The following is an 11,917-nucleotide window of genomic DNA, read 5'->3' on the forward strand; positions in this document are numbered from 1 at the left end:
GCTTCGTGTTGTCGAAGTCTCGGTACTGAAAGGACAACTTCTCTTGTAGCAAAGAACATGCTCCTCCTTCATGCTCCTCCTTCATGAGTCCCGTGAATAATCAATTAATCAATTGATTATTCACGAATACGAATCCATTCCCATCTTTCCTTAAAGCAAAGAACATGCTCCTCCTTCATGAGTCCCGTGAATAATCAATTAATCCCATTGGTGATGCCTCCCCATGTCCTCCGCTACACTGTACTCATCCACATCCACCATTGGAAAATCGAAAATAAATTTAATAGAGTAAAAAATAATGGGCGATTTGCTTCCAGGGGTAATTCTAATGTTTCCGCTAGCTCTAATTCTTTTGCATGTTCTTAAAGTGCTCAAGGACACAATCAAACATTTTGTGGTGGTGTTTCTGCCCTCGTTCCAACTTTGGCTCAACAACCGAGATTTCTTGGAGCTCCGCCATGCATCGTCAACTGCCAGCCACAACTATCTGCTGCTAGCGGTTTTCAGCAGCCCTCGGCTGCTACTTTTGGTCTCCATCAGCGGCAGTACTCCGCTGCTAGTGGTTTTATGAGACATGAACTTGATTTGGATTTGAAAAAAAATAACTGAGAGTTTCCATAGTGTTGAGAACTTGATAAATGTTGAGTCTCCAATATTCAGATAAAATTTGGGTACGAAGTATCCATGGTAGAAAATACGAAATCAAAAGAGATTAGGAATAGATAATCAAGATTAGATATTGAAGTACATCAATATTATACTCTATTTATAGAGAAAAGATTAAGAATGCTTACATTTTTTAAATAAGATAATTATAGATTTATTTAGATAATAATTTTTATCCAAAAAAAAATCTAACCATATAATTGTGTGTGTGACACGTGTAATAGATGATTAAAAAAATGGCCAACTCTCAAGTTGGGGTGTCAAGCCGGTCGGTGGAGTTTCATGATTTTGTTCTAACTTTGTAGCCAACCGACTTCACATTTATTTGCCATGCCAACGGGAATGGTCTAAGTAGCTCCCTTTAATACTTAGGTGTTGTTTGTTTTTTTATAAAAACCTCTTCAAACCACTTATTGTTGCGCGGCGCAGCACACGCGCAGCACTTTCCATCTCGCAGCAGTTTGTTTTTTGGAAGGCTTCAGACTACAAAACCTCTGTGCGTGTGCTGCGTGGCGCAACACTTGACTTGCCTCTTCTAACCTCTTCAGCTTTCATTTTTTCCATGTGTTTTTTAAGAATTTTTGTATAACTTATTTTTTTAAACTTTGATTTTCTTAAATTTTTATTTACGGATGTGATACAATTTATTTTTATAGTTTCCACGATTATTTTTAACTTGATTTTTTTATTTTTTTTACCGTTTCTATTAATAATATTTTCAATTTCAGTTGCATTTTTTTTAACATGTGTAATTTTTTATGAACTTTGTAGACATCGTTTGCAATACTTTCTTAATTTTTTTATTATTTTCTTTTTTAATGTTTTTTAAAATTAGTTTTTTTTTCTAGAATAAAACTATTAGCTTCTTTTACATTTTTTTTAAGTTTTTTTTTTTAAAAAGTTTTGTATTTTTGTTTTTTTACATGTTCCTTTTATTATTATTTCAATGTTTTAAGACTATAATTATTAAATTTCGGTGTTGAGAACTATTTTCAGTTTATAAAATTAGTTTATTTAAATTTCAGTTTACTGCAGCAGTCTGCAGATGTTAAAAAACAAACATGCTTCTTATTATAGGCTGCAGCCGTTTGTTCCACCTCTTCTGCTACAGAGGATTGCAGAGGTGGTCCGCAGACTTCATGAATTTTCGCTTCGAAAAAACAAACAGCACCTTAGTTGCAAGGTCTGTTCGTTGATTTTTATAGGCTCCGTGCGAAGATTAAAAATGAGACCTTAATTTGACCTTTTATATATATAAAAAAAGTTAGAGACGAATTGTCACGAGGGAAACTAAAAAGTAAATTAAATTAATAAAAGATACAAATTCAAATTTATAAAAGTTGAGGGCTAAGTATGTAACTTATAGATAAAAAAAAATTGGGAGGTGGGATAGATCGTAAAACATGGAACATAGGCTGAAAATGTAACTTGAATTAGCAATCTGTTTAAAAAATCACACCTTAAAACTCAGTTGGTTTTATGATTAAGTTTGATAAAATTATATATATATATATATATATATATATATATATATATATATATATATATATATATATATATATATATATATATAATAACATTTTAACTGATAATTTGGTTAAAACTTAAAACTCAGTCCCTATTTTTCGAAGGCCTGTCCACCGCACACCCTGCACCCTGGTTAGCTAGTGGACTTCTCAGGCCTCTTTTCATGCCTGGTCGGCCTGAAGGACGGGATTGTTGCCAGCCCATCTGATGGGTCTTGGCATGGTTACACTCATGGTTGCATAGATGCACAAGAAGTGTTGGACGAAATGCTTGAATAAAAATCAATGCTCATAGCTCTGACCAGTCAACGGTTTAGAGTTTAAACTAAATTAAAGAGCTCTGACCAGGAATTTATTTCTCTAGTTCATGTCAATATCGTCCTGGCGGCTAGGCTCAAAATCAAATGTCAACTAACCAGCTGTCATATGATATCAGATATTTCTCCTATTTGTTTATGTTCGTATTTTGAAAGGACTCCATTATCTTTCTTCACTTGCAATAGTGTTAGTCATCCTGATGTACCAAGAGCTGCAGGAAACTTAAACTTTGTGTTGCCAATGACGTATTGCAGGTCATTACCATTTCTGATATTATTAATGTTGCTTAGCTTTCAAATCCTTTTAACAGCACATGAAGATCCATCTTACAAGGACATACAGGTGGGAGTGATTCTTGACATGGATTCATGGGTTGGGAAGGTCGTTTATAGTTGCATCACCATGGCTATTTCTGACTTTTACAGAACCAATCCTCACTACACAACAAGGATAACTTTTACAACCAGGGATACCAAAGGAGAACCCCTGCTTGTGTTGTCCACTGGTGCAGTCTTTTTTCTTATTTTTAGTTCTTTGTTTTTTGTAACCTTTATTAATTTTTTAAACTAATATACTGTTCATCGACATTCAGCTCTTGATCTATTGGAGAACACTGAAGTGCAAGCGATAATAGGTCCCGAATCAACAGCTGAAGCAAGATTCTTGGAGGTTTTGGGAGACAAAGCTAACGTACCGATTCTTTCCTTTTCAACAACTCCATTTTCAAATCAGAATCATAATCTTCTTCAAATCGCAGATGATGAAACCACTCAGTTCAAAGGCATTGCTGCCATGGTTGAATCTTTTAAAGCAAAGAATGTGATTGTTATCTGTGAGGACACTGAAAACGGGAGAGAAATGGCTACTTATATGGCTAGAGAGTTTCAAGAGAAAAACATACACGTTACATATACTAGCCTAATCTCAACCTGTGCTAGCAAAGAACAAGTAAGTGAAGAGCTTCACAAACTTCAAACTATGCAAGCCATGGTTGTTGTCATGCATACACCTGCTTCTCTAACAACTGGTATTTTCTCCAAAGCAAAAGAGTTGGGCATGATGGATGAAGGATACATGTGGATCATAACAAGCAAGACTACCAACTTCTTGGATTCCATGGATGCTGAAGCAATCAAATCAATGCAGGGGGCTGTGGGTTTCAGATCGTATTTTCCAGCATCAAGAAAGCTTCATAACTTTGTTTCGAAATGGAGAAAGGAACATTTTGCTTTGGACCCGTTTATGGAGTACAAGGAGGTAGATTCTAATGGTATATGGGCATATGATGCAGTTTATGCACTCGCCATGGCTATTGAGAAGGTACATACAACCCTAATTGGCATGTCTTCATCAATCCGTGCATCACTTTTAGATGAGATGTTAAGAGTCAAGTTCCATGGTTTAGGTGGTGAATTCAAGCTTATGAATGGGAGAACAATCACCAAAGCCATGGAAGTGGTGAATGTGATTGGTAAGGGTGGTAGGAGGGTAGGGTTCTGGATGATGGCTAATGGTGCTGAGTTTGTGAAAGAAATAGGAAAACAGAATTCCACTTCCAATCATGGCCTGGAAAGTATGATTTGGCCAGGAGGGAGTACTGCAACATTTCCAAAGCGTAGGATTCTAGAAACAAATGGCAATAAGAAGCTGAGAATTCTGGTTCCAGATTTCGGCACATTCCCTAGTTTACTACAACTTACTGTTGATCCGAAAACAAATATATCGGGTGTGAGTGGGTTTTGTGGGGATGTTTTCAATGCTGCGTTCATTGCCTTGGATTGTGGAGTAGGCGTTGAGATTATTCCATACCCTTATAAGGATGGAATGAATTACAACGATCTAATCAACAAAATCTATCTTAAGGAATATGATGCTGTTATTGGGGATATAACTATCACAGCAAATAGATCTGTCTATGTGGACTTCACATTGCCCTTCAGTGATCTGGGAACTGGCACAATAGCCCGAAATGCCAAGAAAAACATGTGGATTTTTCTAGATCCTCTTAGTGCAGATCTTTGGATCACAAGTGGTTGTTTCTTTCTTTTTTTAGGGTTTGTCATTTGGTTTATCGAACATCGTATAAACGAAGAATTTCAAGGTTCAGCAGGACAGCAAATTGGAACAACTCTCTGGTTTGCCTTTTCGACCCTTGTGTATGCTCACAGTAAGCTCTTGAACTCTTTACTCCAATCTCATTTTACTTAAAGATTTGATCTTTTGAACCTTAATATCAATCTTCACCTTTCTAACAAACACCCACAAAAACTTGATGATTCAGGGGAGAAGTTGCAAAGTAATCTATCAAGATTCGTGGTAACTGTTTGGGTTTTCGTAGTGCTTGTTCTCACGTCAAGTTACACTGCAACTTTGAGTTCAGTTTTAACTGTACAACAGATTGGAATGCATCAGATATCTATCGGATTCCTGGGTGTTTCATTCGGAGGAGCTGCCTTTAACAACTTGAACTTTGGGGGTGCCAAAATTGAAAACCTATATACACCCGAGGCCTACGCAAAAGCATTAACAAGTGGAAGTGTTGATGCAATCATCGATGAGATCCTTTACATCAAAACAGTCCTTGCAATGTATCCAGCTTCTGACTTTTCGTTGATAGCAACAGCATCCACCACCAATGGTTTTGGCTTTGTAAGTGTTCTCTCTATATATAAGAATCTTAATCCTTTTGGCTTCTTCCATCACTCTACTTGGATCCTCTTTTACATGTCTGATGTTGCCAAGTTTGTAGGCATTCCAGAAAGGTTCAGCCTTGGCAGGAGAGATGTCGACTGAGATAGCAAAAATGCGGGAAGACGGGACATTGAAAGCATTAGAGGATAAATGGTTAAAACTTCAATCTGCATTGATGCCAAAGGATTTTTCTTCTCCTTCACCCAAAATCTTGAATCTTTATGGGTTTCGTGGTCTCTTTCTTATCAGTGGTGTGACAATGGCATTTGCCCTTTTGGTGTCCATGGTTCGTATTGTTCGTGAAAAGTTTCATGTCAAAGTTCAAATGCAGATATGGAGTCGCCTCTTAAGAAGATCTTTCGATATACATGCACAAGATAGTGATGCAGAATCAACAGTTTGACTTATTCATATAATATTAAATAGGATTCACTCTACTTGACATCTTGTATAGATCAGTCTTTGTATCAAGTATATGTACAGGTTTCACTTTTTCTGAACTTAGCTTGTTAGCTATTTTTATTGAAAAACAGATCTCCTAGTTCCATAATTCCAAAGTTTAAAAGGACCCGGTTAGAGTCATACGGAAAGATTCGGCTTCACTTGTCCAAAACTACGTTTTACTAATGAAAAGATTGTGTGGCTAAATGTAGCTCTACTTGTTAGTAATTACAACTGTAGATGTTGTCTTAATTAGCCAAATTATAGGAGATTCATCATAAGAATCCTTCCTTTATACATGTTGTCATAATTTAATTAGTCAAGTTATAGAAGATCAATCATAGGACCATAGGAGTAATCGTAAGAATCCTATCAAGAGATAAGATATACTTCATATATGTTGTATATTTTGCTTATTAATTAGTCGATCACAGCTGTATATTTCTACACATTTTCCTAGCGGTGTTAATCGGGTAAATTTTTCGGGTGTCGGGTAATTCGGGTTTTCCATATTAAAAAAATTACCCGTTACCCTACCCAAACTAAATTCGGGTAATTCGGGTAGTGGGTCGGGTAAGGGTAATTCGGGTATTACCCGATTTTATTATTATTATTTATTTTTATAATGGCACCTAAAAATAAATTTAATGAAATAAGTATGTTGTGCTCAAACTTTGAACATTGAGATTTTTTACTCAATAATATTTGAGATATCAAGTATTCGGTGGTCAAACATATTCTACCAACATTTTTTTTTAATAAAGTCACGAATTTTTTCTTTTTTGTCTACAAACAATTGGTAGACATCCGTTGTGTTTGTACTTTTACATGGAACTTTAAACAATGGTTGAGTAACACTATGGTAATACCTAAAGCCTGCACCTTCTACAAAGCTAAAAGGAAGTTCATCAACTACCAACATGTGAGCTAGAGCTTTCCGACTCTCATTTTGATCAAATTTTCAAGCTGACAATTTGTTTTCATTACCATATTGGAAAGCTAGTTGTGTTTGCCCACCACTAAGTTTAGCCAAGTAAGGTTTATATTTAGTTAAATGATAACCTATATTTTGGTCACATAACCACCTGATTCGCGGTTGTAATTCCCGCCACCACAATGCTTACATTTGCATCTTTGAACACCCTTTTCGTCCTTATACCTTTCAATTTCTTTCCAAACTTTCGATCTTGGGTTGAATTCTTTAGTTTTTTTCTCTTTTTCTTGTAGAACTTGATCATTGGTTGGGTTGTCAACTTCAATCATCTCATCTTCCACTTCAATATAGTCATCCGTTTTTGACATCTAAAACAAGAAAAAAAACATTAAAACTGTTAAAAAACATAAAAATCAGGAAAAAAAACAGGAAAAAAAAAATTATAAACAGGAAAAAAACAGATAAACTGCTGATGGATAGCATATTTCATCAATAATAGGCTAGCAAAATATTTCAATGAAAATATGAATAGCATATTTCTTAATTTAGAAGGCTGAGATAAATTTTGAAGAAATTGTCCAGTTATGTATTTGACCTCTTTTAACTGTTTTACTCGAAATATAATTTCATTTGCTTATTCTTATATTATAAACATAATGTTTTATGAAGTACTTCTCATCACCCAACGTATTTTTGTTACCAATTAAATATTATATCGATATGCACAATGTACTTTTCCAAGGGTCGTAATAGACAAGGTAACGAGGTATCATCATTAAATCAAACCATGCATTCCATGCCACACAACCCTTTACTTTAAACTCCATACATATGCTAAATTACTTATTTAGCCATCGTACTTTCAACTTGTTGCCAAATGGTGCCATAACTATATAGATATATTTTTTTATCATATCATACTACCCTTTGGGTTCTTGACACCCACTTATGATTTTCACGACTTGAGAGTCTCAGCAATTTAAAAGTACTCGACAATTTACATATATTTTCATATATGCTTCATGACTTAATTTTTAGGGTCTTACAAGCAACACCTCAAATAACATAAAAGTGCTCAAGACCCCAATACAAAGTTCAAAAAAATTCAGCAATAATTGTGGATCAAGCTCTCTCAATTCTATAGTAAAACCCACCAATTTATCCACAGAAGAGTATCATCAGATTTGGAAAACAAATATAACCGAACGAAAGCCAAAACAAATAATACTATTAGTTTCCCAAACACACACAGACATAGGGCCATATCGCCATGCCAAGCATAATCAAGATGAATCCCAACAAATTATAAACTGTAAAATAAAAGCAATGCTTTTGCTTTTGCTTTTTCTTTAAAGCGACAAGAGCCTCATTCAAAGTTGCACTAGTTTTCTAATTTTCTATGTCAAAAAGAGAATCAGTTGGTTGTTATAACTTACATTTGAGTTTGAAGTTCAAATCCGTGATTTTTTCCTGAAGTGGTGACGAGCTGAAGTGACGCTGCGACGAGCCGACGAACACCTGATGACCGGCGAGGCGGCGACGAGCCGATGACCACCTGAAGACCAGCGAGGAGGTGGCGACGACCAGCTGAAGTTGATCGACGGTGACGAACGAAGAGGCAGACAAGGGTTTTTTGACGTAGAGAAAATAGAACGAGGGAAATTGGGTTGTGATTTGGGAATTGAGACGGATAAAAGGGATATTGGGCCATTATTTGTTATATATATTTCGGGTAATTCGGTTATACCCGAAACCCAATACACTTACCCTTTACCCGACCTGAAAAAAATCGGGTTACCCAAATACCTGAAAAAATTAACCCGATACCCGATTAACCCGACACCCGATTAACCCGACCTGAATTACGCGATACCCGAAAAAATCGGACGGATAATTCGGGTAACGGGTATTTTCGACAGGGCTACATTTTCCTATTACGTCTCCGGTTTGTTAGCATACATTGGTATATATGCCATTTTTGTGTACTCGTGTATTATAATGCAATCAACATACAATTTCAGAATCATTTATTTATATGGTACTAGTTTATAACCCGTGGGAACAACGGTTATAAAATTAATTAAACTTTTATAATAAAAATTTATAATCAATTATTTTAAATAAATTATTAATTAAGAGATATATCAAAATTTTAAAGTTATTATAACTTCAAATTTAACATATAATTAGAAAATATAAATTTGAATTTTGATATGAGTTGTCTAATATATCTACATGACACATGACATAATATTAATGAGGAGTTGTATTAGAGTGACACTTGGCAAAAGGAGATTAAAACTATTCATTTATTAGAATAGGGATCAGAGCATATTGCTCTAACGAGTATCTTCTGATCCTCTTCACAATTAGCCCTAATTTCCCTCTTTCTCTATTACGGCTCATCGATGGCTACCAAACAAATCACGACTGCCACTCATCTCAACACCAAACTCACAACCCACAACTATCCAATGTGGAGAGAACAAGTTGAATCTACTCTTATCAGCCTTGCACTTGAAGATTTCATCATCGGACCTTCCAAACAACCAGACAAGCTGGTCAACGACAAGGATGGGAAACCAATACCCAATCCATAATACCTCTCATGGTATCGCAAAGATCAGATGATCTTTAGTGCAATTATAGGGAGTTGTTCCGACTCTATTTAACCACTCATCTCCTCAACCTCTACTACTCGAGAGGCATGGGATCGACTGAACTCGAGCTTTGCCTCATCCTCAAGGTCTAGCATCATTTCTTTAAAATCCAAACTTCCCAAAAACCCAAAAGGAACTCACTCTATTACAGAGTTTCTTCAGGAGATGCGAGCAATAGTGGATGATTTGGCTCTTGCCCAAAGTCATGTATCTGAAGAAGACCTCATGGGCATATCCTCTCTCAACTTGGTGACAATTACCGCACCATTGTTGTTGCAATTAAAGTAAGAGACGCCCTACTCTCCCACGCAGAACTATTTGACAAACTCACTGACTATGAGCGGGTTCTCAAGGAAACCCCGTCCACTCTTGAATCCATTCCGACTACAGTCAATTACACCTCTCGTAACCAAGGGTTCAATTCTCGCACCAATAACTATTTCTCCACTAGGGGAAATCGATCCCACTCCTTTAGCCAATCAAATGGGGGTCCTCAGTCCCAATGGTCTGTTACTCATTCTATTGGTAATCATTTAACAGAAACAACAATTCTATCAATTTTGCAACATCCCAGGACACCTCACAAGGGATTGTCGCAAGCTAGCTCGTTTTCTGAGAGACAATATTATGTCCACTAACTCTACCAAATCCACCCCACCTATTGCCAATATCACGACATCAGCTCCTCCATCTCCCTCGTGGCTTTTTGACACCGGTGTTTCCAATCATGTAACTTCTGATCGGAACAACCTTCACAATGTATCATATCAGAGTATGGTGGTCCAGATGAAATTGTCCTTGGTAATTGTACAGGTTTATCTATTTCACATATTGGTAACACACGCATAAATACACCTTACAAAAAATTGTTACTGCCCAATTTCTTACATGTACCATGCTTACACCGAAATCTTGTTTCTGTCTCTCAATTATGTGATACTAACCAAGTTTCGGTGGAATTCTTTCCATCCCATTTCTTTGTGAAGGATCTGTGTATGGGGGTGCGTCTAATGCGATGAGAGAAAACTAAAGGGGTCTACCATACACACTTACCTCCAAAGCTCAACCTCCATGCTACTGTCAAGAAATCACCTCTCAACCTTCATCACCAACTCGGTCATCCATCTCTTCAAGTTTTCAAATCTATCACTTCTAAGTTAGGTCTTAGCTCAAATTTTGCTTCCAATGTTCATTGTCCTTCATGTTCAATTAATAAAAGTCATAAATTTCCCTTTGGTTCAAATTCTTTTGTTGCAACCAAACCACTTCAACTTATTTATGTAGATGTATGGGGTCATGTTCATCAATACATAGACAAATTCACTTACTATGTCATTTATGTCAATTATTTTACCAAGTACACCTGGTTGTATCCCATGCAACATAAAAGTGATGTTGCCAAAATATTTCCCCAATTCAAGGTACTTGTTGAGAAATACTTCCAACACTCCATTATCTCGTTATATAGTGATAACGGTGGTGAGTGCAAGGTCTTCTACCATTTCTCCAGTCTCATGGCATTTCACATTATACCACGCCACCTCATACCCCTGAACAAAATGGCATAGCAGAACGCCGTCACAAATATATTGTTGAAACAGGATTATCCCTACTCCACTACGCTAACCTTCCCCTATCATTTTGGTCACATGCTTTTCAAACAACAATATCCTCATACACCATCTTCCCACTCCTATCCTAAACAACAAATCCCCATATGAGTTTCTCTTCATTCAAACTCCAAATTATTCTAAACTTAATCTGTTTGGATGCTTGTTCTATCCCTGGTTATATCCGTATACAACATCCAAACTTCAATGCAAATCCACCACATGCTTATTCCTTGGCTACTCTTCTTCCAAATCCACATTCAAATGATATGACCTCACCATGAAATGCTTACACCATTCCCGTCATGTTGAATTCAGTACTGATCAATTTCCCTCAAATAAACCACCTCATAATGAAATCCTTCCCACACCCGATATATATCTGACATCTCTGGTTACCTCTCAATCTAACACAAATTCACCACCTATGCCACCCTCGCCACCTGCCACCTCTCAACCTGCCACTTCTCAACCTAACATAAATTCATCAACTACAACTACACCTGTCACGATGGTACCACCAATCACCGTCATTCAACAACCCACATAATGTGACCAACCTTCTGTTGGATTAATGTCTAAGTCCATAACTATAATTGGTAAGACTTGACCCGACCCGGCATGGTCCATTTGGGTTGCATGGCATCATGCATTTGGATAGACTATAATGAGAGAAATAACACTTAAGGTTGGTTAATATATTATAAGTCCTGAGCTGCCACCCCCAATAGAAATTCCTTCGCCGCGTGAGGGAGGCGTTGTAAATTGTTCTTCGGCCAAAAGCCTGCCTAACTTAACCGAGGCAGCATCATGCTCTGGCCTGGGATAAGAGAAATCCGTGGGGAAGGAAGAGCCCCCAGCTTCATAGAAGGTACTAGGACCTTCACTGATAGGTTCAGATGAGACGATAACTGGAGTTGTTGTTGGTGGAGCTGTAAAACTTTGAAGTGTATCCGAGTCAAGAATTCCTTGTCTAGGGTCAAGTCTTCGTCTTTTTGTTGGAGGTTGAGAGGCCTGTGTAGTTGGGTGATCACTTTCCAATGGCTCAGATGTAGGTAAAACAACATCAAG

The 11,917-nt window shown here is 36.9% G+C and overlaps 1 protein-coding gene across 3 annotated transcripts; it reads left to right on the top strand.

Moving 5' to 3' along the window:
* Nucleotides 1–2,702: 2,702 nt before the first annotated feature.
* Nucleotides 2,703–5,793, top strand: LOC145138088 (glutamate receptor 1.2-like). 3 transcript variants are annotated; one of them, XM_079072235.1, is made up of 4 exons: nt 2,703–3,015; nt 3,103–4,677; nt 4,792–5,159; nt 5,260–5,793. In XM_079072235.1, exons 1-4 carry the CDS (start codon nt 2,751–2,753, stop codon nt 5,602–5,604), a joined length of 2,553 nt encoding a protein of 850 aa, XP_078928361.1. In that variant the 5' UTR covers nt 2,703–2,750; the 3' UTR covers nt 5,605–5,793. The 3 variants fall into 3 exon arrangements, with proteins under 3 accessions (XP_078928361.1, XP_078928362.1, XP_078928363.1); XM_079072236.1 differs by having other exon boundaries at nt 5,253–5,435; XM_079072237.1 differs by lacking the exon at nt 2,703–3,015 and having other exon boundaries at nt 3,118–3,200; nt 3,268–4,677.
* The last annotated feature ends 6,124 nt before the right edge of the window (nt 5,794–11,917 follow it).

This window comes from Lactuca virosa, chromosome 9, assembly GCF_052849685.1.
Source record: "Lactuca virosa cultivar CGN04683 chromosome 9, Lactuca_virosa_CGN04683_v6, whole genome shotgun sequence".
Classification (NCBI taxonomy): domain Eukaryota; kingdom Viridiplantae; phylum Streptophyta; class Magnoliopsida; order Asterales; family Asteraceae; genus Lactuca; species Lactuca virosa.